This window comes from Ostrea edulis, chromosome 1, assembly GCF_947568905.1.
Source record: "Ostrea edulis chromosome 1, xbOstEdul1.1, whole genome shotgun sequence".
Classification (NCBI taxonomy): Eukaryota; Metazoa; Mollusca; class Bivalvia; order Ostreida; family Ostreidae; genus Ostrea; species Ostrea edulis.
Window position 1 is genome coordinate 32,332,804 of NC_079164.1, and position 27,964 is coordinate 32,360,767.

At 32.5% G+C, this 27,964-nt stretch overlaps 2 protein-coding genes across 3 annotated transcripts in view; one reads left to right on the forward strand and one right to left on the reverse strand.

Moving 5' to 3' along the window:
- Window positions 1-3,705: 3,705 nt before the first annotated feature.
- Window positions 3,706-11,601, reverse strand: LOC125660045 (TBC1 domain family member 10A-like). Its single transcript, XM_048891895.2, has 9 exons — window positions 11,053-11,601; window positions 10,503-10,602; window positions 8,960-9,067; window positions 8,578-8,684; window positions 7,861-8,041; window positions 7,631-7,705; window positions 7,335-7,449; window positions 6,673-6,827; window positions 3,706-6,270 (listed from the first exon to the last, which is right to left on the reverse strand). Exons 1-9 carry the CDS (start codon window positions 11,247-11,249, stop codon window positions 6,160-6,162), a joined length of 1,149 nt encoding a protein of 382 aa, XP_048747852.1. The 5' UTR covers window positions 11,250-11,601; the 3' UTR covers window positions 3,706-6,159.
- Window positions 11,602-11,903: 302 nt separating this feature from the next.
- LOC125660031 (ataxin-2-like protein) overlaps window positions 11,904-27,964 on the forward strand; it is a 28,824-nt gene continuing 12,763 nt past the window's right edge. For both annotated transcript variants that reach the window (XM_048891890.2, XM_048891883.2), the window contains exons 1-13: window positions 11,904-12,266; window positions 19,229-19,268; window positions 19,884-19,937; window positions 21,683-21,754; window positions 23,360-23,525; window positions 23,792-23,925; window positions 24,044-24,132; window positions 24,243-24,452; window positions 24,673-24,881; window positions 26,577-26,792; window positions 27,051-27,112; window positions 27,341-27,549; window positions 27,851-27,917. In XM_048891890.2, coding sequence (XP_048747847.1) covers window positions 12,205-12,266; window positions 19,229-19,268; window positions 19,884-19,937; window positions 21,683-21,754; window positions 23,360-23,525; window positions 23,792-23,925; window positions 24,044-24,132; window positions 24,243-24,452; window positions 24,673-24,881; window positions 26,577-26,792; window positions 27,051-27,112; window positions 27,341-27,549; window positions 27,851-27,917 — 1,590 coding nt within the window. In that variant the 5' untranslated portion in view covers window positions 11,904-12,204. The remainder of the gene's footprint in view (window positions 12,267-19,228; window positions 19,269-19,883; window positions 19,938-21,682; window positions 21,755-23,359; window positions 23,526-23,791; window positions 23,926-24,043; window positions 24,133-24,242; window positions 24,453-24,672; window positions 24,882-26,576; window positions 26,793-27,050; window positions 27,113-27,340; window positions 27,550-27,850; window positions 27,918-27,964) is intronic.

Consider the following 27,964-nt stretch of genomic DNA (forward strand, 5'->3'; position numbering starts at 1 on the left):
TATATAGCTTACGGAATCTGAAGAAGGACCCTCTTGGAAAGTTTGAATACATTTTGCTTTTCCGTATTAGTCCAGAGCGCATATGGGCAAGATCCTTGTCATACCATTTCTTATGCTTAGGGGTTTTATTACGTTTAGTTTTCTTACTTGATTAATCTTTAGTGAGCACTTACAGGCACTATATTATACAATTATTGCTGTTTTTGAGGTCAATACGATTATTTAGACACCTGAGGAGTACAATATTCACCGAGCCCGAAGGTGGCTAAATCATCGTATTGACCTCAAAAACAGCAATAATTGTTTTATTTATATGATTAAATGATTAAAAAACCCTTCAAGATTGTTCTTTGCTTTAATTGTAAGTTTCAACGACCTATTTTTGGTCCTATGTGGAAAAAATAATTCCTTATGTTCACCTGGAAGGTCACGTGCAGGTAAACATAACGTAGTATGGTTTCTACATTGTTGGATCTCAGCCAACTAGAGAGCTAGGAATTATTCAATCATATAATAAAATATATTATTAAAGTTTCCCAATAGTTCATCAGTATCTGTTGTTGAACCCATAGAACTACATACCCTTTTTGCACATTCATCAAATCGTAACATTTTGTCTTTAACCTCTGAGCTATCAAATACTTTTTAAAAAGGCATTTCAGAGCTTTTGTTCCATACATATGAAAAAGGTATATTAGTGCAATGGTCTAAATTGGGAGCAACAATTTCTTCAAATGAACAATTAATATGAATTGTAATTTTTGCATGGTCAGAAAGAACTGGTATGTGATCATGTACATAGAAGTATAACACATTATTGGCAAAGGAATATGAAACTAAACAGTAATCAACAACACTATTTCCATTGTATTGGAAAGAGGTAAACTTTCCTGAAAGATCATCACTATGTGTTCATGAATGTATAGCACACAGTATATATGATTTGAGGTAGCTTATTTTCTAATAAAGTGCCGGTGACATCGATTGCACGCTTTTATTGACTTTTGAGTGAATTAAATAGAATAGTATACATATCAAGGATATCCAGATGTTCGGAGGGTCTATGCTCCACCCCTGTATGTGGCCCCAAATAGATACATTTTTTAAGTACGTGTTGGAATATTCCGGAAATTGTCATCTTTTCTAATTCTAATTTCTAATTCTATTTGAAAGCCCTGGGATATCAGGGGGTGAAGGTTTCGATTTGTAAAATAAATAAAATAATAAAATCTACTATACTTCGAGTGTTCTGGGAAATATTTCTATAAAAAATGCCCGAAATCATATTTGTGTACATATATAGTCTGAGTAAAATCAGACCCCATACTCATTATCATATCGCTGGGTGAAATAATGAGTATGGGGTCTGATTTTATCATCAGATTGATTTATGAGTTGGATTCGCCACTGGCATTTACAACAAGTCCGTGTTTGCCCAACTCTATGAGATTGATCACTGTTCGTTATCTTCGCCTTCCATATAAGGCTGTGTCCCGTCACAGACTTCTACATCATGACGTCACAATGGCAACAATAACAAAACGTCATTGTTGGAAACCGCAACGCATTGTTTGTTTTGCAGTTTTGCTCCCAGGAGTATAACTTTATCTTATTAACGAATATAATGCGAGAGATGGACAACAATTGTTCGAACAGGAAGCAACGGAAGGGAACGGTACTTCAAATCTTTTTAGATTGTTTTCTATTTACATTAAATCGTGTGCAACTTCACGAGATCAAAAATTGTTCACACAAACTCACGCCCCGCATGTAACGACTACATCGTCTTTTTCAGTTTTACAGCAGGATCTTTATTGCAACATGCCATGAAGTTTATGTGATAATACAAAGTGTGCATTAGTTGTACAAAGTGTCGAAACGACAAATGCTCATCATTTGTGTAACGTGTCAAAACGGCAACTGATCATTAGTTGTGTAATGTGTCGAAACGGCAAATGCTCATCAATTGCACCTACCATTTCAGGAGGAAAAACACGATGGGCACTGGGATTACAGCGTAGTCAGACCAAAAACAAAAAAGTGGCCCGCCCGCCCAAATGACACACAGGTAAGAATGTGGAATCTTATATTTTTGTTGCGCCTTGCGCTGGATCCGCCACTGGCATCATTCCTAAAAATAGGGATTCCCATATAAGGTTATTTACTCGTCACAGTCTACGACATCATTACGTCACAATAACAACAATAATAAAACGTCATTGTTGGAAACCGCAACGCATTGTTTGTTTTGCTTCCAAGAATATTTATCTGTATTAACAAATATAATGCGAGAGATGGACAACAATGTTCCCTACAAGAAACAGCAAAGGGAACCGGTACTTCATTCTTTTTCTGTTTACATTAAACTGCTTCCGAGATCAAAATTGTTCACAAGCCTACTCACGTGCTGCATGTACAAAGTACATCATCTTTTTTCAGTTTGACAGCAGACCTAAATATGCGTTTACTGCAACATGTAATGACGTTTATAATAATACAAAGTGTCGAAATGGCAAATTGTCATTAATTACATAAAGTGTCGAAACCGCAAATCATGCTCATCAAGTGCACCTACCATTTCAGGAGGAAAAACACGATGGGCACTGGGATTACAGCGTAGTCAGACCAAAAACAAGAAAGTGGCCCGCCCGCCCAAATGACTCACAGGTAAGGATGTGCCATCTTTTATATTTTTGTAAGTCGAACTAGCATATCTTCAACCACCCATCAACATTCAGCTTGGAGTGCTAGGCTCTATTTCGGGGAAATGAACTGGGTCATTAACAGTTAGTCTTATTATAAGCATGCAGTAGATTTCCCCATGTTTTACTCAAAACAGTTTTTACAGCAGGAAGGATGTGGGTACTGGAACTCTGAAGTACAGAGACCAAGAAAAAGAAAGTCCACCAAGAGAAAGAAAGATAAAGTAAATTAAATAATTCTTATTCAAGTAATGACAATACACAAAACTTTGATATTTAATGAATTTATATGAACTTGTATGGCTAACTTAAAACTCATCGTGTCTAAAGGTGGTGGAATGTGTCAAAACCGGTACCCAAGAAGCTGTGGATTCAAAAGAGAAAAATCCCAAAAAGAAAAAGTAAGAATTCTACTTCTTTTTTTAAAATATAGTTTTCCTAACCAAGAAGCAGTATGCCTTCGATATTCAAATATTCTTGGAAGTTGAAAACTGGTTCAACCATACCACCCCACCCCGCAATAATTTTCTCTGGATTATAACTATGCATGGTCAATTTTTGTTGTCTACCAACTATTCTATAATATCTATAATGGTTATCATAAAAGCAAACATGCGTAGATCTATAGATTTTTTCAGGGGTGATGGTGGCAATATCTTCCAGGAGGAAGGGGTCCTAAGTTTACTAGGGGTCCAATATTGAAGTAGTTCACATCTGAAACCCCATAATCATAAGCAAAACCATGTACTGTTGATCAATCCCAGCTTGTTCAAAGGAAGTGCCTGTGAAAGATCTTAAAATATAGATGTAAAGAAAATTAAAGATCACACTACCAGAATTGCTGAAATAAACCTTCAGCCCTCAGATTTTGTTTTTAAAAAAACACCCTTACCCCTTGGGCTCCGAGTTTATTTTCCAACATAATTGATCTACCACAGATACTGTTATTTTTAAAATTAACTGGAGAGGACTTTCAATATTAAACCATTCTCTAGCATATAAATTATGTTGTCAGAAAACATGTTTTATTGTAGTCAAGCAACTATGATTCTGAAGATAAATAAAGTACCAATTTCTCTCAACAAATACAATAATAACAGTATAAAAATTGACGGTGTCGTTTACTAGCACTTGATTTTATACACATCCACATATCCTGGCACCTGTAGTTAGCAATTAATACTAAGAATTGAAATTTAGTCATATTCAAATACATAATACATGTATTCCCAGATTTTTTGGCCAATCATATTCCAGGTAGTAGGCAGTCATTCAGTGGTTTAACATAACAAAACTTACAAATACAAAATTGATGCAAAATACATTTAATCATCCCTACATCACATCAAAACTTCCCTTTCAAGTGTTACACACCTCCACTATTCTTATGTCTAACACAGAATAAACTAAATTTCATCAATCATGTGCAATTTTCTTATTAATCTTTACAAGTAATCTGACCAGTAGACAAGCCTGAAAACAAACTCTCTAAAAAATTAAACTGCTTTAAAAATTACACTGAGAAATATTACAAATTTTAACTGCTAAATTCTTTTTATCTCTTAAGAAACTTTGGGATCATCACAATATTCCCAAGAGATTCATGCAGAATTTAAATAATATCTCACTTGCCAAAGGGCTTCTGAAAATTCATAGAAACAATCTAATATATACCAGAGAAACAAACAGAATATTGGCACACAGTTACAGTGAGACAATCAAATGATATTGAAGGGGGAGGGAAATCACTCTGATTGTATTCACATGAGCAATAAAAATTTCTCATATATTATAAAATTTATACATGATATTCCATCCAAAAAGCACCAAACATAATAAAAGCAAAATAATAGCTATCTTAATAAGTACATGGAAAAGTACAGGTAAAATTTTTCTTGTTCTAGAATAAATACATGAAAACTGTCAAAAGTCTTTAAATAGCAAAATGACAGGTTGAGAGGAAAAGAAAGGGGGTGACATTCAAATTGATACACTATAGATATTTCCTAATTACTGCATACTGTACAACCTAATAATCATGGCACATGCTAAAAACTTAATCTAACCTAGAAACTGTACATGTCAGTTGTTTACCAATACCTATTCTTATAGCAAATTAGCCATGTTGTACATTTTTTTTTTACTTTATTGTCCGATTGGTTTTTCTTTCTTTTTTTCATTGCAATATTATCATATCACACAAATTTCTGGGGAAAAACTAGCAACGGATATCAGATCTATATCATTCAAGAATTGCTGTTAATGAATGAAATAAATTCGGTATTATTTTGAAGGAGAGTGAACATTACAAGATGATAGTATAACTTCTGACCAGATTTTTAAGTATGCATGTCATTTTCTATTATTGAACTAGTGCTTCGGCCAGTAATGAAGAGTTTCTATGACAAACATCCACTGGATTACTTATATTCACCAGAATCTGGGGAGAAATACTATATTTTATGCAGCAGCAAATACATATATACTGTACAATAATCAGTTATCCGACTGTAACAATTAAGCATAGAAATCAAAGGGGAAAAAATGTCAATATCAATAAAAAATGTTCAAAACAATCAAAACAACAAAACTGTTGGGGTTGTGCAGAAAAGTTGGTAATGTAGAAATGTGAAAAAAGATAGTTAGGAATGTTTGTTATGAATGCTGATGATTTCATGAAAGAGGATATTTGTTCTTCATTCAAGTTATTGAAAACAGGTTTTAAAAAATCCTTAGGATTTTTTTTTTCCCATTTGTGTGTGTGTATGTGTTTGTGAATATACACACATTTTAGTACAATGTGTTAATGAGTAGTTGTATGCAAATTGGTCCATCTTCTCATACTATGTGACCTGAAGATTATCACAAGTACTTTCAATGTTACATGCACATGCATCATTAATCAAACAGATAAAATATATGTCCTAAAGTTTGTGTCTATACATGTACAACTTCAAAGGAACATTTATAAATATATAAATATCACATACACAATTTTGGACCACATGTATGTTTTCAAGGCCATTATCACAAAACCAAAGTCAAAATAATGTCCTACAGCAATCCAAATTGATGGATATTTTCCATCCATAAAAAGAGAGAATTTTTTTTTTAAAAACAATTCATTGATAACTAAATAAACAATAGATATAAATGCAATTCTGTTTTACAAATCGCTTCAAATTTTAGCATTTTCTTCACTTCCGAAGAATCATCATCACTAATTAAAAAAAAACAACAAGCGAATTTACTATTAAGGGAAAAAAAAATACAATTTTATTATGAATTCATCTGAGGATACTAGTGTCAGTACAAACATAAAACACTCAGTGTTTTTCACATGAAAATGTGCCTTAATTAATGAATGACTAGTATAAGAAACTGTGCTCATATGACTACAAATTGACAAGTCCATGGTAATATAAAACACTATCCACTATAGTTTATCATCTTTCTGTCATGACTTTTGCTTTCCCCCTTTCTTTGTTTTGTCTTTAGTTTTCCGTCGATGAACTTGTTTCTGATGCTCCTTTTCCATATCCCTTTCATTAATATTCAGTCGTAAGGTCTACAAAGCAGACAAAATCACCCTGTATTTTATATACATGCATCTGCTGTGTTGCATAAAAACCTCTGGTGCAACAATAAGAAATCCCTAATTTACAAACGTTAAACTTTACTACCTTACAGAATATTTCCTATTTCATGGGTTGACAACTAGAATAGTTCAATATATGTCTTACATGCTATGCATTGCTTATTTAAAAATCTTTCAGATTAACAGCAAACTTTCCAGTTTTTGAGCAATATAGATAAAAATCTTGTTAAAACTGGGTGCATGGTTTATGCTGTTCTCATTGTCTACTGTGATTTTGTTTTATAGTCAATTTGTAAATTCTGTTTTAATGGAGGACATAAAGGTAATTAAACTGTTACACTTCTACTGTAGGAAAACTTGCATGAAACTGACCTCTTGTACAATCAATTCTTCATCTAAGTGCTGAATTGGAATGTGTCTTAATTTTTCTAGTGTTTCATAGAGCGTCGGACAATCCTTAAAATTTCCTCCATCTCCAAATACTACTTTAATTAGCACCAAAGCAACACGGAATATCACCTTTATACCTGAAAAGCAAAATTTGTAAATTGTTACAAATCTTAAATTCCTGTGGAAACTGATGGTTTTACAACAATCATAACTTCATATACTCTTGAAGTTTTATGATAACATTTCTTTTTTCAAAGAGCAATGGGATGCACGTACTCTAGTAAATTAATTCAAAATATTGGTGAAACACTCAATGGTTGATATTTTTTTCCCCATCCCATGTTGCAGAAAACTCTCACAGGTATGTTGTCCTTTTGAAGTTTGATCATTTGATGTCAAAATTATAAACAACTTTACAATTAAGACAAATGTGGTAGAGGTGGGTGGGGGTATAGTTACTGTTATCAAATTTCTCTTGGTATATAACTTATATTGTGTTGTTTTATTGTCATGATGACTTCTACCATAAACCTTTACTCTCTGTGTATGAAGAAAGATGTAAACTGTTTGTACAAGCAATTAGTATGAAAAAACTAAAATAGTGTTATTTGACAAAGCCCCCTCCAAAGGGACAAAACACTGACCTTCACAGAAAAACATATCCCAGACCCTTAAAACTGTAGACCATGGTAGTGTCCTTGTAAACAAGCACATGAACCATTCTGTCATGTACAGTATAGGAGCTATCTGTTGTTTTTTCTACAAAGAAAAGACACAGATTATGAAATCAGCAGGGTTAAAATCTGTCAGAAAAACCACTAATTATCCTATTTTAAAAATTAATCATCAATATTTTGATATTTCAAAACTAAGAAGTTTATGATTAATTTAAGTGAAAATTGTCGGTCAATTGTTCTTTTTTATCTAAGTGCTAGCTTACTATATGTTTATAAACAGCTGGTTGTGTTTTCTTGAGCAAACCAAACAACACATCTCCATCTACTTGAACAGCTTCCTGTAACAAAACATTAACAACTGAGCAAATAAAACTTCTATTCAAAGTCTTAATATATCATGAATAAAAAAATATTACTATAAATAGAATTAACTCCAATTTACCAATTAGAGTTCCACTAAGTTTAACCAAAAGAAAAGAAAAGCCATTTATACCAGGCCAGGACTATAGTAGCCTTGCAGGTATTTCTCGCATATGGAGACAAGGCACCAAAATGCCTGCTCAGCTGGCATGTGCATTAGTAAAACTGCAGCGATAGGGGCCTGGGCCTGGCAGTAACCATCTCGGGGATTGTGAATGGTGTACGCCTTCAAAATCCTGTACAAGTCTTCCTGTCTGTAGGAAAAACAAAATAGTCTGAGTAGGTTATATCTAAAAATTTAAAAAATGAGGTTATTCTTTTCTTCCCAAATTTATGTTAGTCTTTTCTCTAGCCAGGACAATTTTGACCATTAATATACATCGTTGGTAATGTAGATCAGGTTTTATTCACATAATTTGAATTTCCTCATATTACAAAAACCTAAAATATATTTTGTTCTTTATGAACATTAATAAAATATCGATGGCTTGCAAAAGTTTCTTCTCATGTATTTATAAATGAACAATGACCATGTTGACAAAAAATGAGTCTTGCAAAAATTACTAGCTGTCTAAAAGATCTCATTGATATGAACAATATGAAAGGGATCGATCCACTTCCAGTGATAGGACATACAATTTTGTTGTCTCAGGTATGACCCTCCCAAGATTCAAACCTACGACGTACCCATGGAGCACTCTGCTAGCTATGCTACAATAGTACTTCAAATGAAACTCATGGAAAGTATCAGTCTCTTATGTTTATCTATAAATAGCAATTGTGTATTTACCCATAACTTCCTTTAGAAGTAAACATTTCATGCTGTGGAAATTGTCTGTGCAAGTCTTTTGTGATATCGTCCTCCCATCTTGGATTTCCAGGCTCGTTTAAATATTCCTGAAATAAATTTTGGAACAAAAATAACAAAAAACTTGTTTTATTCATTCTTCTCTGTTAAATATAAAGTGAAACATTCTGCCATTTTCTACTTTGAACTGCTAAACAAAATATTCACATAACAATACTAACCCAAAGAACTCAGGTGAGAGGACACATGTATCTTAATTTAAAAAAACCAATTTTCGTTGAGTAAGATATTTTTCTTAAAGAATGGCAGTCTCCAGAGTTTTTCTTCTCTTTAAAAATTTTGTTGCATCTTTATAAATACATACTTCAAATCTTCCTTTGTTGTGTTCCATAAGGAATTTACTGCCACATAAATACTGCCATGCTCTTGAACGCAATGATGGTGGAATACCCTTCCGACTTCTGTTTCTAATCTATAATTAATGTGTAAGGTGTCAGATTTCATTCAATCAATAAATTTGGGATTTGAACTCAAACTAGCATAGTCTATTATGATTTAAATATTAACTTATTATAACCTCACTACCCAAACTGAAAGTTTCATCATCAAAACAATCTTGTATACCATGCTTTTAAATAGATATTAAAATTTGAAAAGATACATTTGTACATTGCACTTTCTGTGTATTCATGAAATAACAGGGTGCTTAGTGAGTTCAAGCAAATATTTTATAATATATTATGAAGTACTTGGATTTTATTTTTTTATACGAAATTTGGTGACAATCTAGATAAGTTATATATGTAAGTTCAAAGCTACAGAAAGCAGTATAAAAACCCCTTTATCTAGGCAAATTGATAAAATTTTAATCACCAAATTGGGGTACCCTCTAATAAGAGTTGCAAGCCTTTCTGTATTTTAAATATCAAGAACACCCAGATATTTGGAGGGACTGAGAAAAAATAGCTACAATTTAGAACTCTCTGGTTCAAAATGTGATGTGGTCAGGGAATAAGCGGTGAATAAAAGATAACTCTGATAAACAACTAGGAAAATTTATAAATTACGAAAGGTTGCACCCAAAAAATAGGAATATGCAAATTAAAAATAAGTGTTTGATAAATCTTCGAAAAAATTGTGAATACAGAAAAATATGTTATATGGTATTTGCTAGTCAATCAGTTGTAACAGTCATTGGAAAAACATTTTCATTGAGTTTAAAGTCTTTTTTAAAATTACAAATCTATTAAGTTGTTGGAATGGAAACATAAAATATATAAGATTAACTGGCAGTTCTGAGATGAATCTAAGGCCAAATAAAAATATATGTTGGTTTCCACTTTCCCTATCTACCCTAAAAATTTCTGCCGACCCTAACACATTTTTTTCATTTCTCACAAATTTTGCAAATGTCATCACTACAACAAGAGTATATTTGTTGACTTATTAAGTTATTTATTATGCACTAATACTAAACATATTCCAAAACACAGAAACAGTTTTTGTTTACAGTAAAGTGAAGAAATGTATTGATTCATCATATAAATTTTATTTGATTACTAAATAATCACTTTATTTCATGCATAGTAGAATACTAAATCATTAGAAAATTATTCAACCTATAAAAAAAAACAAACAAAAAAAACCCCACCTACCTACCGTCACTTAGAAATTTTGAGGTGAAAGTGGAAACCAATATAAAAAATTTTTTTGGCCTAAGTCTACAGCCCAGTTTTGCTTGCCCAATTGGAAGTACAGGCAACATTTAAAATCAGTCTGATTAAAATCTTACTTCCGCCTTTTTTTCTATGTCCGCTCGTTGAAAAAAAAGGGGGAGGGGGAGCGATCTTGAAGGTCTGGTTTTAATCAGACTGCATTTACAATATCATTAGTTAGTTTATCCTTACCTTTTTAAACCTTTTGCTCATCCATTTTTCCCAGTCATCAAACATTTCAAGCCATTTCTGTTCCCTCTGTCTAAGTTTTTCAATTGGAATTCTATGTTCACTGCAAAATACACATACTTAGCTGTCACTGTCTATCATTAAAATATACTTACTATACAATAAAGATAATATATTAAATGTACTTACTACACAATAAAGATGATATGTTGTAAGGTTATCTCATATCATATAAATGTACAAGTAATTAAAGTTATGTGCAGTAATATATCCTCAGAGAGCATGTAAAATCTATGTGCAATTGTGCATTAAATAATTGCCTCATTTCAACTCCAATGGTACATATAACTGTGCTATAGTATAACAGAGGATTCATATTTGTGCTTATCTGTTACATCTAAGATTGTTATATCATATGTATATGTTCAAGTGGCCTAGCTAATAGCTAAAGCAATCTTTTCTGAATGCAGCCCTTCACCATGTTCACTTTAAATGAAAAAGATTTAACACAAAATATTGCTAAGGATCAACAAATACAGGGATATATACTTACTCATCTGGGTTAGTGTATTGGGAACCACCCATGAAGCCATATCTATCAATATGCGTTACAGCTGTTCCATTTTGTTTAGAATGACTGGGGCTGCCCACGGGCTTTAGGGAATGTGGACTGTTAGCATTTTCAACAGCACCATCCTCTTCATCTGAGCTCGAGTTCACGTGATCATAATTGGGGTCCGCTACCGCCATATCCACAATAATTTGACACCATAAAGATCATGTCATTCATATAATTTAATCTCGTTCTCGGGTATGTTACTGTCCGAGTACTCCAAATTACAAAAGAGGGGATTGGCTAAACCCACCCTATCTTCACTGTAGTCTGTAGGACGGAACTTGTGTGTAAAATATTTTTAAGGCAAAACGAGTTCGCGTACAATTATTCTAAAATCACAAATCCATACATATTTAACCATCATCACCAATCATATTGAAGGGTACATCCCTGGGTACGTGATGACATTTCTATAGTTGAGAAAAAAAATATTAAAGACAACTGCAGGGAGTATCTGCACAGGAAGTATCAGGAAGTTTACATTCTAACGCATGCGCACCACAATACATTATATTTTATTTTTTATTTTTTAATAAAAACTTTTTGCTATTTGACAGTAATGAAAACTATTACAATTGCAGCAAATCATATTCTAATTATAATTTATTGCATATACTCATTTACAAAATATGAGAGTTCAGTACATCCTCCGAGATCTAACCGTATTACAGCCATTATTCATCCGCAGTAGGGCATACTCTACTCAAATGTCAAAAGAGAGCTATGATGAATTCTAGCATTTAGTTGAAAAAAGTTTGAAATTTGAATAAATATGCTTTGGAAGTTTCATTAATCGAAATACACCGATTTATTGACTGCTAACTCAAAAATCAAGAAAGGAAAAGTAGTTCCACCTCCATGTTGTGTTATTAACCTGAGATATTACAGCGCCGCCTTCAGCCTGTAACTTGTGTCAACACAAAGTTTACTTGTGTTTGTTGGATGTCAGATATCTTTAGGTGTAATTGTTTTTTGATTTGATGATCACAGTATTAGTAACTGCTGATCGTTTCATTGGTCACCTGCGGGTACCGGCATGAGATCCTGTTAAATTCACGCACTTGCTGAACACGACTTGACAAGCTTCCCATGATGTCGATGAATTCGAATCGACGGAAAAACCGTCAGAACTCTGGACCATCTGTTAGTAGGTCAGTGTAATTTAGTAATTTAAAAAAAAAAGAAAGATTTTAAGTGTATTTGTTTGTCAGGGTCACGGTATTAGCGAATCGTTACTGGTGCTCGTTAACCTGAGTTGCCTATCGATGACGTGTTTTATCTTTCATGGAAGCAGCAAGACAAGGTCCTCGCTGCAGTTCGGTGATGGAAACAGCACCGAATTCAAAAGTGTCAGGAAAGCCCCCCTATTTTGTACAAAATAGTTATTTATCTCTAAATGCCCGATGTTGCAGATTAGGACTTGATTAAGGTCACGATGGCATCAGGCATTGACATTCAATTTACACCCCCCTTTCTTCTACCACTGGACATTGGGTTTAGAATGACTGTTTATGTCATACCATCATATTGGCTGACTTTTTACATTGCATGGGGAATCAGAATAATTGCTAACTGCACAGTGGCGTGTGTCAGAGGTACTCATTTCATATCCTCAGTCCATGCACTATTTGAACTTCTTATATGAGCAATTCTTCTGCAGGTGCATCATTTGTCTATTTGCAAATGACCATTAGCAAAACAGTCTTTAAGATCCCCAAAGAAAGATATCAATTGACTATTCAGTGTAGCAAATCTATTAATATGTTGCCAAAATGGACAGTTTGACAAAATGCAATTGGTGATTTCAATTGCTGATTTTGGAGATCAATGCAGGGTGGAAGAATCATAGAAAATTCAAGCAATATTACTCCTTTAATCATTGATTTATCTAGGTTCTTTTTACTGTCGGTAAAGGGTTCTTTCCCCCCTTTGAAAGCATGAATATTTCCCCTTCCACAGGTAAAAATCCCCCCTCAATTGTGAAAACTACACAAAATTGTATCAGAATTTTAACAAAAATAATTTTTATATATATTCTAAGTCATTTTCTATAATTGTCAAAGTCTTACTATGTAGATATTAATGAGTAATCAATCAATTTATATGCCTGTTAATGTTTTAAGGTACTATAATCTAAAGGATGTTCCTCCCACCCTATCTTCCTTACCTTGATGCCCATGACTGCATTCTCGGAAATTCCCCTTAAATATGAAATGGTTAGCAGCATCTTAAAAGCTGGATAAAACCCTGCAAAGTTTATCAGGCCATCATTAAAATTTTTTTGGTTTGATATACTCCGACTCACATTTTTCAAGTCTGCTAGCCATAGGTAGTCAAGTATTTTAAAAAAAAAATTTTGAATGTCATGATAATCGGAATTACAAATTTTAAATACTGATATTTTCATTAAACACATAACGCTGCCAGACAAAATGGAGTTTAGAACATTCATTTTGTATATAATACATGTAAATCTTCCAATGTCTCCTGAAATTTTCTCAGGATATTTTGTATTCATCACGGATGAGGACCTCTACAGTTGTTCATAAATAAATGAACACCCCCTTTTTATTACCACCGATCGATTCTTCTATTTGTGGTTTGACATTCATAATAGTAATCACTTAAACACTTTAATGTGATCCATGAATATCCAAGTGAATTGCATGATGACGGCAATTTACTATAAGTTTTAATATTACCCAATATAATTTTAATGCCAACTTCCCACATCATTCAATTTGTTGTGACGATCCTGCATCGTTCAATTTGTTGTGACTATCATGTTCCATTCGTGCAGGGATTAGAATTAACCCTTAAAACTAAGTAACCGAACGGGCTACCAACTTTCAAATTTTACTAGCCCATATAACGAAGAACACATTTTGTCAGAAATATTCACTTTATTATTCACTGCATTTACTCTAACTCATGTTCTATTTCCTTTTCCATGCGTGGGGAACGTTTTGCAGGCCATCAAAACATGCCTAGCTCGTCGTCTAACTACAACCACGGTCTGTTTTCCTTCCACGAAATTTGAAATTTTCTCAGTCTTGTTAGTTCGTAGTTTTTATTGTATTCTCTCTTTGGTTTACTTGTGGGATCAGGAGCCTTTATCCTTTCAATAAATCCCCACATGATGCTTTTCGGATTTCCCTAATCAGGCTAATCTTCGCCAGTGTGCGACTTACCTAACAGGAAACATATCACGCAACGGAAATGTAGATACCCAAATGCACCATTTAAAATTCCGTAATATTACTACGTAACACGCATAGATCGTATAGAGATTCGTCGATCGTATTTTTTATCATTTTATTTAAAAAGATAATAGACACAAACTATGATTTCAATAAGAAACCTGGTTTATCACCGATATTACAACTTTGGACATAGAGGAAATTCTGGTCACCAACCGGGCCATTGCCTTACGAAGTTTTCATCGCCCGTACCAATATTTAGTCGCCTCGGGCGACCGTTAATTTTAATCCCTTTTGTGTGTCTCAATTTAAGAGCAAAGTAAAAGTGTCTTTCACCTATTAAAATTGTCATAACATTTAAATAATCCCATATCAAAATTTTATGTGTGATTTTTCAGAAATATAGACATCAACTTGAACGCAGACTCGTGGTCTGCCATAATTTTGGTGCGCTATCCCACGTGATTTTTTATTTAAGTTACATGGCTTTCAAACTTTTGTACACAAATACGATCAGGCCTCGACGCGGAGTTGATAGCTTCTTGCTCCATCTTGTTGGTAGATGATGTGGTAATTTGGAGCAGGGATGCGGTATATTTGATCGTTCATATAGAAAAGTGTTTGAAAAGTTCCCGGATTAACAAATGGTCATTATCAAAGTGAAAATAGAACCGAAAGACGCCCAAAGGACATTTTGATCACAAAAATTCCATAAAACAACTAGTCCAAATAAAAATGGCATCAAGTTTAAAACTAATTTGAAGAATGTCTAGTACATTCCAGGGAGCAAAAAAAAAATTTTAAAATTTCCAAGCATGGAAAAATGATTGGGTTGGAGCAAATTTCACAGGTTTGTCAGAGTACATCAAACAAATCAATTTTTATTTTAAGCCTCATTTAAATCCTGATTTTCTGATATCAAATGAATGTTGATAAATATCAAGTATATGTCTTGCATGTCTTAATCTGACAGATTAATAATGAAATATGAAGGTGATTATTTCAAGTATCACTATCAGTGATGAAGATTCTGATGTAAAGGTGTTAAAGAAGAATGAATTTAGTCCTGCAATCTTGTAGACCTATATATAAACTTAAAAGTAAAGAAATTTGTATAAATTCATATGCTGTAATAGATAAGTTCTGGTATGCAATTATTGATGCCTTATGGAACTAAAACATGTCAAATGTTTAATGAATACAATTACTAGAAGTTGAATTACAGATTAGGTAGTTGTAATATTTTCTTCCAAATGTTGAAAAGAATATTAAATTTAATTGTTCGGAATATGGTGTTACTCAAATATTTTTACTAGACATTGGAACTGACACCTTATCAAAACTACAATAAATCTCTCTATAGGTTTGACAGTTTTGAACATCTTTGCAGATGAGATAAATGAACTTATGTGACTTTTAGAATAAATCCCATGATTGCTGTGAACCATTTACTCTGAATTTGAAACTGAAAAACCGATTGTTTGAAATTAATCAGAATAGTGACAATGCTGAGGAATGTACGGGCTTCTTGAATACAAGAAAAGAAACAGAAAATAGTCCTCTGGTTGTATTGATTGTAAATATAATTCTCTGACTTCAGAATGTCTCATGGTCCTCACTAAAAATTGTCTCATGGCCCTTACAAAAAACTGTCTCATTTCAATATACAGTGAAACTTATCTAAAGCAGCTGGCTCTCGGACTGACAAAAATGGCAGGTTTAGAGGCTGGCTGGTTTACCGAGATACTAGCAATGAAAGACTTTTTATCTCAATTTTCACAAAGTACATGTAGGTACTGTTCATTTGATCTGGTGGTCTATATGATCGATCAATTAATATCTGTGGAGATCAAATTAGTCCGCTTGTACCAACAGGTAATTATTACATGTAATATTCTTGCTAAAATCATCTAATTTTAAACTGAAAATCTATAACAGGATACATAAAGAAAGCAGAGAGGCCTATTATTGGAATTATTATTATTCTTTATTGCTGAAGACATACGTCTTATGGCATACATGTTTACAAAAATAATAAACAAGTTAACAATTGTATAGTATGGCATGACATTATATGGTATGTTACACAATACTGATGTGAATTTATAGACAGAGAATGCTACATAAGTAAATCATTACGTAAATTAAAGGCACAGTAAAGATATTTCCCCAAATTACACAACTCTTTGAAATTTTTTACACTTAATAATTGTATAAGTTTAAAAACAGATGGGTTTTTCCAATAATACTTCTTGATATATTTCCTGCGTTCAATAAAGTAAGTAAGAATTCCTCTTACCTATAAACACACCGTTTACATTCCATCGCTTATGTCATTAACAAATGTGTTTTGACATTTTTAAAAATTTCAGTAGAAAATCTGAAATTCTATGGAAACCAAGAATATTAATCTAGATCTTTTGATAATTATTATTAACAGTCATGGGTTTGTTCTTTATCAACTACCGCTAATATCCATACGAAAGTCTGATGCAACAATATGGAGTTAGATACCGTATTCATTCAATATGTTAGTATCTGTCTATTACATTCAATATGTTAGTATCTGTCTATTACATTCAATATGTTAGTATCTGTCTATTACATTTTCTACAGAATTTGGAAGGGTCACTTGGATTATTGTTGTTGTTTATTAGTCAAAAACAAATACAGCGTATAAGTTATAGACATAGTATACAATGTAATAAATCTAAAATCATATAAAGGTCAAGAAAGAATAGAAATTGTGCTTATACATTGGTATTTCTAATTTTAAAGGAATTCTTAATAAATTTACCCAAGTTACATAATTCCTATAATTCCTTTACATTCTGTGTCGATAAAAGTTGAATTAATTTAAAGACAGTGGGTCTGATATAATAATACTTTTTCAAAAATTTGATTCTTAAATGACTGTAATAGGTACACTTATAGAAAAAATGAAACTCATCTTCTACATCTAAGGTACATAAAGGACATAATCATCTTTCTAAAGGAACGTTTTTGTATCTACCGGTTTCAATAACTGACCAGTGAGACGATAATCTTAACTTACATATAAACTTTTTATACTGCATAGGAATTCTTTTAGTTAAGTAGGATTGCAAAGTAAAATGGTCAATCAAATGTTTATAAATTCTACATTTTGAAGAAGAAGTATTGTTTGTTTACAATTATCAAAAATAAGTTGCTTTATAGCAACTGCAAACATTTATTGTGGCTTCAAAGTACATTGATTTAACCATAGGTTCATCAATCAAAATACCTCTAACATTTACTATCCAATTTTTACAGTTTTGTTTACTACTCATTTCATCACACATATAGTCATTAAACATGATTTCAAGATACAATTTTTTGTTGATAAAAGCTTTAACCAATATTTTAAAATTCATAATTTTCTCACACATTGCAATGGTAATCTACCCAATTAGCCAAGTGTCACTCAACACCCTTGAAAGCACAGGTAAACCATAGAAATTAAAGAGGCCACTTGTGTTTTTCACACCTCCAGTTGATAATTTCCCACCTGGCCAGAGGGTCAGACATTTTCACACCTGACCTATCTTGATCAACCATCTGGCCAAAAGTGTACATCTCTTATGCTCACAAAAGTCAAGAGGATCAAATATTGTATAATGTTGTTGCAACCATTTGTATATTGCAAAATTTAGTGTTTAGTGAGATTGCATATTAAAATGCACTTACAGTTTGCATGATCTGTGTAATCAATAATTAAATGAAAAATGCTAAATTTCCTTTTTGAAATTGTAAGGAAGAAAGCATTTATAAATGAGATTGGACAGAAGGTCCTTGTTTGCTAGAAATTGATTTACTTTCTACATCACTACTATTTACGAGAAAACTTTGGGATGTGTACAATCTATCGTGTGAACCACATACTCAGATGTTCAAATGTGTGACAAGTGTTTTTTCACTGGTTAAAGAGAAACTCAAATCTAGTAGTACTACAATTATATGTAATTAAATCCATCTTTGAACTCTATGGCATTCTCACTCAAATATTCAGGTACTGCCATGTAGTAAAATTTGTATGAAGGAAATATGACTGACAATAATTGGAGTTAAATCATTGATAAAAAAAAGTTTGAATCCCAATGGTGTCACTTTATGTAGACATGACATTTCCTTGGGCAAAATACTATCTGATTGTTTGAACAGTTTAAGATTAGTACATATGTACTAGTTTTAATAGATGATTAACCTGGACTGTCTTGGAATGTATAATGATTATGTATATACACTTACATTTAGTTTAAGGAATATTTTATTAACTAAATGAATGGGATTGGACAACATGCACAGTCTACTATTTTAGCTCAATGTCAGAATAGAAGTGGAACACAAAAATAGATAATATATATATAATAAATAATATATATATAATATACTTACATTTAAGGAGTCTCCTAAATTTTACATACTACATGTATAAATTTATAAATAAAGTTAAAAAATAGATTAGTATAACTACAGTAAGCCATTGTGCATGCAATGTATTGCAGTCATTTCTTTGATTTTATAAGTTCTGTTCTGGTGAAAATGGTGTAAACTAATGTTTTATTGAGAACATGGGGTGCAGATGCTGCTATATATTGTACAATGCATTTATTGATTTTAATCCATGTTGTAAAACTTATGTAATCAATTATATGGCATGTTCTATTGAACTTAAAAATGTGTACTTTATGGTCCTATTATATTGCTGGTTACCATGGGGACTCTACATGATGAAGGACCAACATTAACCTAAATGAAGTTCCTTTGTCATTAAGATATGTTTGAGTTCAGTTCTTTTGCAATTTTACAATACATTAGCAGTAAAAGAGTTCCTATCAAATTTAAGCAATATTTAGCTTTATATTTATTTTGAAATATTTTCTGTTCTATAGGAATAACAACAGATCCAGAGGATATGACAAGAATATATCAGTGAGTTATATTTTAATTTTATGTCTTTTTCTCTTAATTAAATGAATGGTACTTTTTTCAGAAATTAAACCCAAACACCTTTAAAAGATGAAATTCTGTATTGTGGAGTTCAAAAAAGATTGTTTAGATCAAAGGATATTGTGTAGATCAAACAATATTAATATTTAATTGATATCACTAAGTTTGTGACAACAATTCCACACATCAAAAGAGAATAGGAAGACATAATCAAAAGAGATTAGTACTCAAGTCAATTATTTAAGTGTCATTTCATGAGGGCATAAGATTTAATGAGACCAATTTAAATTTTGAGCAAGAGAAGGTAATTGGGTGTCAGATTTGGAGACACCCCTATATAGAAGCCAGTTACTGAATGTTGGGCATATTCCAGTTTTGTTTCTGAATCAGCTGATCTGGTGCATTCTCATAAGTTACAATGCTGATTTTTGTGGAGGGATGTTATATGTTGGTTTTTGAGGTATTTCATATTTCATAATTTACCTCATATTGGATTTATTACCTTGTATTGGATTTATTTACCATAGGTGAACTACAAGTGATATTACTTTTGATAACAAGGAATAGTTTAGAATCTTTATTTTTTCTTTTTTACAGTTGGATGGAATTTATTCAAATCCCAGATTCTCTCATGTTCTGGCATCGCTTGTGGTAAGTATACATATATTATCTAATTTAATGTTTTAACATGCAGCATATATACACATGTAATTAAGATATGAAGTTATCCAATAGCAGGGTGTCAAGTCCTTATCTATTCCTATATTTTCCTATAAACTTGAAGGTTCCTACACTTTCCCTATAAGTCATTAAAGTCCCTATAAAGCCCTATATATCCCAAAAATGACAGTCCTATTTTCAAAAATGATATTAAAAAAAAAAAAAGGAACAAAACAAACCCCCAAAAAATCAAGGAGCTGATGCTAGATTGATATTTAATTCGATTTTTATGAAGAGAATAAAGTTCTATGATGATTGTAACAGAAATGTCTATTGGATGGAAAACAGTCCACATCTGAAAGGATTTTGTTTATGTTTAATATTATTTCTTCTCCATTAAGACACTATGCTTGCTAGATTTTTATGAGGAATCAAACTTTTATGCAATTTCTTTAATAAAAAAAAATCCTATTTATTCCTATATATCTGCTGTAAAAATCCCTATATTTGTCCTGTAAATTGGAACAAAAAAATCCTATAATCCTTTTTTTTAAAGACCAAAAGTGGCTTGACACCTGCAATAGATTTTATTTTTGAAATCATTCTTTCATCAGATTGTGTTATGTTATTTGTACACTTGTTTTAACTTTCCAGTCTAGATCATATTTAAAATTATTGGTTATAAAGAACAAGGTAGGATTGTGTACATAAAAAAGCCCCAAAAAATTTAAATGTGTCTTGAATCAAGCTATCTCAACTTAAATCAAAGTCATTTCTTATTCTATAGCATTATTACGTCATGAATAAGAGTTCTTCCCGCCTTTTTTCAAAAAGAGATTATAAATTTCATCCAGATTATTGCTTAGGAAAAGGTGTGCCCATCCGTCAAACAAAATGAAATTAATATATATTGTGTATTAAGAGAAGATGAAAAATGCGTTTGAATATAAATTTGCTCGACGCATGGGCTGTATGTTTTCTGAAAGGAAAACCCCCTGAATTTATGAAAATTTTCACTGATTTTTGCATTTTTTGGCAATTTTCTGCCAACTTCACGCTCCTGTCATTCAACTTTAAATTTTGCATCAGATTAAATGTTTTATTTAGACAGGATAGCACAATTAGTACAAATGACTAGTTTACATTGTGGTCCTGTTCACCCATTAGCTATAATAAAATGTTCCACAATGTAATTACAAATCATTTGAATCAGATTATTCCATTTTCAACAGGGGGGGGGGGGTCAATTTGATATTTATTTCAAAGTACCGGTACGCCATTTTTGTGCAAATTTTGAATGTCCTTTTTGAATGGTTTTAAAAATATGTGGAAGGTGCACACACTTGAATCAAACGGAAAGTGGTCAGTACAACGAGTTCCAGCAAGGCTAAAGTCGCAGAAAATCATGAGAAAATGAAACGTAGTAAATGTGACTTATATAGATAAAGAATCAGGTAGTGAAACTGAGCTGAAACAAAATGAAAAAGAAAACGAAATTCTAATTGAAAAGCTTGACGTGCATGAAATTGAAAAAGAATATAATTATGAACAAATTACCAAATCGAATTTGTGTCTATTATGTATTTTTAAATAACAATGAATATTGTACGATAAATTTCGGTCTATAGAAATTTGTTGTGGTCTATTGGAAATAAAATGACTATGGACCGAAAGTCTTAAAGTTAGTTTCGCACACTGCAGACGACTATAGGAAATGTCTCTACTTCTTTGAACAGGGTTGCGTTGTTCAGTTACAAGTGAAAAATGGTGGGATATATGATGGTATTCTGAAAACAAACAGTTCTAAGGTAAGAAGAGAATGGGATTGTTTATCAAACTTTTTGGGAAAATGTTGTTAATGGCATAGGGTCCAAGATATTGGTGAAATTTTGTATGTTCCAGAAAGGTGACGAAATTTAAGATCATGACTAGATAATCACACAAAGTTCTTCAGAATGTTCACAAACACATTGGATACGATAGTAATTACAAAATAAGTCCCTGTTCTCGTTTGCCTAAACTGGTACCCTGTTGACTTGGTAACGGGACGTTTCGACTCGGAAGACGTTTCAACCTAGGACGTTTCGACCAAGGACGTTTCGATTTGGGTCGAAGCGTCCCACTTATTTTTTTATATATAACTAAGACGTTTCGACCTCAAAGACATTTCGACCTTAGACGTTTCGACCCAATAAGATATTTTTTTTCCATAACTGAGACATTTCGACCCTAAAGTTGATTTTGGGTTTGAATTCAAAACAAGAGTATTTTTAAAGCAATGCTGCAGAAAACTTGGGAATATATTCCCTAGATATGTATCCATCCAATAGATGATAATTGTGTTGCTTTTCGTCTGACGGTTTTAGCCTATTTTTAATGAGGAAATCTCACGCTTATGTGAAAACAAGTGTTCAGTAGAATAGTATGAATTCAACTTACCAGACATCTCGAATCGTCAAACACTATATTGGTGTAACGAAGGTTGTTTGGGGTGACTTTCATATGTATGTGGATGTGTATACATTGATCTCATCATTATCGTCTCCACGCCAAACACCGCCTCTTAATTATTTTTTAAAGGCTTCGCTTTCGAGTCCACCAATTAGCGCCAATTTTGTCTCGTTTGATCACAGTTATCCCGCACGCGGCTCTTTGTAGTCACAGCGACAATTAATTATTATAATAATGAATTCCAATGAAGAAATAAGCATTTGTTTTCAAACTTTACAAAAATCATTATGTAAATCAAAATCCCCATAACTAACAACGCAAGTGGCAAAAAATGAAATATATTTATTTAACATCATAGATACATAATACTGACATTCCAAAATCAATTCATAAATACACATAAAACAATCCCAGTTATATCAATTTAAAAAATTAGGTGAGACGTTTCGACCAATATATTATTGGGTCGAAACATCCGAAGTCGAAACGTCCCGCATTCGTTGACTTCGCATCTCTTATGTTTCTGTGTAGCCACCAATCAGCGAGGTACCAGTTTACTATATTGTCCTCCAGACAAAAAATTCAGAAAGGGCTAAAACGTTGAAAAGACTTCAATTTCAAAGTGATGCTGCATCACTTTGAAATTTAGATAACTCATAATAAATACTGCAAATTTGTTTTTTGGAGTTCTTGCAAAATATTGTGATATCATTTTTGAGATAAAAGATGGACCCTATGCCAGGATGCCTTTAAGACTTGTAAAATTCCTCATTTGCAATAAATAGATGTTGGCTATAAACTATTCAGTTCTGCATACTATAAAGTTTCTAAAAAATTTATTATTTATTTTAAAGGAAAATCTATTGATAGAAAATTAAATTCAAGAAAATATATTGTTTGTAATTGAATAGTATCAATAATGAGTAGTGGTAGTAATAATGAACTTGCTGTTTATGTACTAGATGGATATAGTTTTGGAGATGGCCCACAAACATGAAGAGAGTAGTAACAACAATACTAATAATACAACACCCTCCAAGGATAGACTGATCGAAAAAGTCATCTTCAACTTGTCTGATATTCTCTCTATCACCACATCAGATGTTGATTTGGATTATGCTGTGAAAGGTTTGTTGAGGAATAAATAATTCATATTTGATGGCTTACATTTGAATAACGTGTGTTATGGGGTGGTGTTTTTTTTTGTCACATACTTGTACTATTGATGAGATAAGTGAATTCAGATATCAAGTTTGAAGCAGTTTAATAAATACAGGTGTATCATATCTATTACAAATGTGTTTTGCATGCAGTAGATAATTTTAAATGATTGTATTGCATATTTACATGTACTTTTGCACTTTATGTAAAGAAATTTTTATTTTTGTTGATAGATACATTTACTGACACAGCAATAAGCAAATGCAATAGCAATCACACAGAGGCTGATATGAAAGTGTTGCAGCCATGGGAAGGAGGAGAAGGTGATGAGCTGGGAGGATTAGAAAAAGACTCCTCTTCCTCCTCAGTAAGTTACATTTACCAAAGCCACTGTCATCTTGAAAACCTTAGTCTGTAGTACATGTAGTTCAGGAGGTGCATGTGTGGGGAAAATTGTAGACAAGAACTATTTCTTTCAATTTCAGAATGGTTGGGATCCAAATGAAATGTTCCGTACAAATGAGGAGAAGTTCAATGTTCAGACAAAATATGATGATAGTTTAACACAGTATACGTGAGTATTTATTTGAGAGCAAGTATCAGAGAGAGAGAAATTTAATATAATGGTATCAGTTTAAAAAAAAGGTTGCTGACAGAATTTCTTATATGTGAATCTGGTTGCAGAACACCTCTTGAAAAGAGAGACACCAAGGAATTTAAGAATCGTGAAGAAGAGGCAGAGAGATTAGCCAGCGAAATCGAGGGGAGTGAACAGTACAAGCATCGCATCTCATTAGAGAATGGCGAAGGTGACGAAGAGGACAAGTTCAGCGCTGTCAAAAGGACAAATGAAAATAATGCAACAAATATGCAGACTTCTGGGAACTCTGGAAAGTAAGTCATTGTTTAAAACAGTTTGATGCACTCAACCAAAACTTTCCTAATTTTGGGAAATTTCAAAATAATTCATTAATATATATCTATATAATTACAATGAAATAGCTGAGTTCGTTGTTGTGTTTAATTACTTCTGAAAGTGAGAGCTTGATCCATTAAAGGGATGCATTTTGCTTTGACTACAGAGATGACTGATTGATTTATTTGCATCCTGTAGGTATATACCCCCGAACAAACGCCCAGGGATGCAAGGAAACCGAGGTCGAGGAGGATATATGCCAAATCAGAGGCCCCCCACCCAGATTCCACCTCGACTACAACATCAACATCATCATCATAACTTCCATCCAAATCACCACCCAAATCACCACTATCTCCCTCATCATCAAACCTCCACAGAGGAGCCAAGACTGAACGGCTTAGCTGGTAAATTCAATAAACTAGTTTCTGTTACTATATTGGGATTAAGTTTGCTAGTGTAAAAGGTTGTACTTCTCTCGTTCAACAACTTATAATGGGTACTTGGATCAGTGGAAAACAGATTTTAGGTGGTCTGTTGTTAGGTGGTCTGTTGTTGTCAGTTCACTTGTTAGTGATTCTGTGATTCATTTTATATCAAGAAAAGTTTGCATATGCAAGTATTTTTCAATAATGAACCTCTCTGTTTCAAATAAGGATAACAACCTCCGATCCCATTTACCTATTTCTTTTAATGTTTCACACAACATCTGAAATTTACATTGTATATAATGTACATGTACTTCTGTTATTTTCATTTGTAACCAATGTTAAAGTTACAAGCATTCAAGGGTGATATCAACAAAAAATTCTAGAGTCCTGGAAAAGGAAATATTTTGTTGGCATACCCTAATGTATATTGCTAGACTGCAAATTTGCTCCAGATTATATTCACGGTTTTAAAATGAAATGGGTTTTCACTCCATTTTGTATTCACTAAATTTATTTTCATATTGTGTAATGACAATCAGAGATGGGGTAATCGTAATCAGTAATCGTAATTGATTACAATCGATTACATTTTTTTAAGTAATCGTAATTGATTACATTTGTTTTTAAAGCAAAGTAATCTTAATCGTAATTTATGATTACAATAATGATTACAATGATTACTTTATATTTATATTAAAATAATTATTTAAGGTGACTCCATACTCGCAGTTTTATCTGATACAAGTTTGAAAAGTGTATTTATTTCCATTCATTAGAGTTAAAACTAACAAATTATCGAATAAAATACATAGGTCATCACACTTTTTAAGATGAGAGACGTACATAAACAGAATCATATATCAAAGTCAGAAAATTGCTGTTTTCCTTAAACGTTATCAAATTTTCATAAAAACTGGTTATGACGATATAGTAACATTCATAACAATTTCATGAAACTATATCTTCACAAAAATGTACAAAATGTCTGTAAAACATAAAGGAAATCTATCACATAATAAACTTGATAAAGAAATCAATAGAAACAGAGTTATTGCCCTTGGATTCAATATTTTGACATGTATCATTGATTATTCCTCTATAACTTAGACTTTTGAAATAGTTTATTTCTAACAAGATTTTTTACAATAAGTATCGGAAAATACAACAACAAAATTTATGTTCCTATCATGCATAAATCTAAATAAATAATTGATTTTGCAAAATCTGATGACATCACAGGTGGGTGGAATTACTTTAATAGATAACAGTTAGAGCTTATGTATGTTATGTGTGCCATCATAAGATTTATCCATATCTATATGATATTATACTTACAGTATTTGCATGTATTCAATAGCAACTAAGGTCTAAATCTGTTTAAATTAAATTTCTTGTTCAAAAGCATGTAATCATGATTACTTTTCACAGTAATCGTAATTGTAATCAATTACTTTCAAAATATGTGTAATCGTAATCATAGATTTTCAAAGTAATCGTAATCGTAATCAATTACATTTACAATGTAATTGCCCCATCTCTGATGACAATTGTTTTATTTCCACTGCAGTCCTAATTTCATGACCCTCCATGAATACCAGTGAGGACCTGTTGTATGCAGTTACTCAAATACATGCATGTACTTCAAATTGACCTTTTAATTTTGAATTGCAGATAAAGATGAAAGAGACAAGAGGTCAGAAGACAGAAAGGTAGATGATCGTGTGGAAAGGGATAAACATCCTGAAGAAAAGAAAAGTGAAATAGACATTAAAACTAGTCCAAAACAAGAACCGGTGACTCAGCATGTGTCCCATGAGAAACCAGACCCTGTGCCCCACTCTTCACCTGTACCCCCAAAGCCTGACAGGAGGAGCTCTGGTCCTAAATGTAGGTGGATTTCCTTACTGTAGTGATACAAGATAGAGGTCTCATTCTAATAAACTTGTAAAAGTCAAGGTCATTATCAAGGACAAAGTCAGAATTGCTACAGCTCGGCATGCTCAAGGTCATAGTTTCATCAACACATCTTCCTATTGCTGTGATACAGTTTTGAATGTTTGAACTTGCATTGATAAACTCCTGATATTCTTTGTATAACATTAATGTTTTGACATGTGGATCAAGTAATTGTATTTTCTCATTTAGCTCGAGATCGTGCAGAAGTTATCAAAGACTTGAAAGAGTTCAATAGTAATTTTAAAGTCAGTGTAAGTACCTAAAGCATTAATGAATGTTTAGAAAACACATTGGAAATTGATTTAAAATGTTATTTTGTGGTCATTTGAAAGTCTTTAACAGTTTTTCCAGAAAAAAAAATATTGGTTGCAATTATCTTTTGTATAAAGACTTTGTAATTTATTTGAGTTGCTGTGAATGCATCTTTAATCCAGCACTCTTGTTGAATTTGGGAATTATCTATTCTTATTTTCTTGTAGTTTGAGGGCAAAAGAGAGGAGTCCAGGGATTACAAAGAAGCAATGGAAGCCAAGTCAAAAGGAAATGTAGGGCCTGCTTCATCATGTACTGCTGTTTCACCTGCAGCAGCAGCAGAACCTCCAGCCCAGCCCACAACAGAGGAAGCCTTGACAACTGGAAACAAGTTGATGGAGCAACAGACTGCACAAGAGAAGGATCCAAACATTGAGTATGTTCTCAAATTATGCATCAGAATAATATAGATATTGAAAACTTGGATCTGGTGTAGGGAATGGAAATGTATCAGATCACAGAATTATTTAAAATATTGGTATCTTTTTATATTTCTAAGCTTTTGAAAATTATTGCTTATATATTAGTTAAAATTATTTAATACCATGACTCCCAGAATTAGGGGTAGGGCCACAATAGGGGTTCAAAGTTAACATCGTTTATTAGCAAAAAATGTTACACTGAGATGGATGTTTGGTAAAAAAGTTCAGTTTAGTTTTACAAATTTCTTTTTTCAGGATCATGAAAAAGTCAAACCTGAATCCTTTGGCAAAAGAATTTGTGATGGGAAAAGGAAGAGAACAAGTGAGTATATTGTTAGAGATTGGTAGACATTAGACAGTAAATTGATA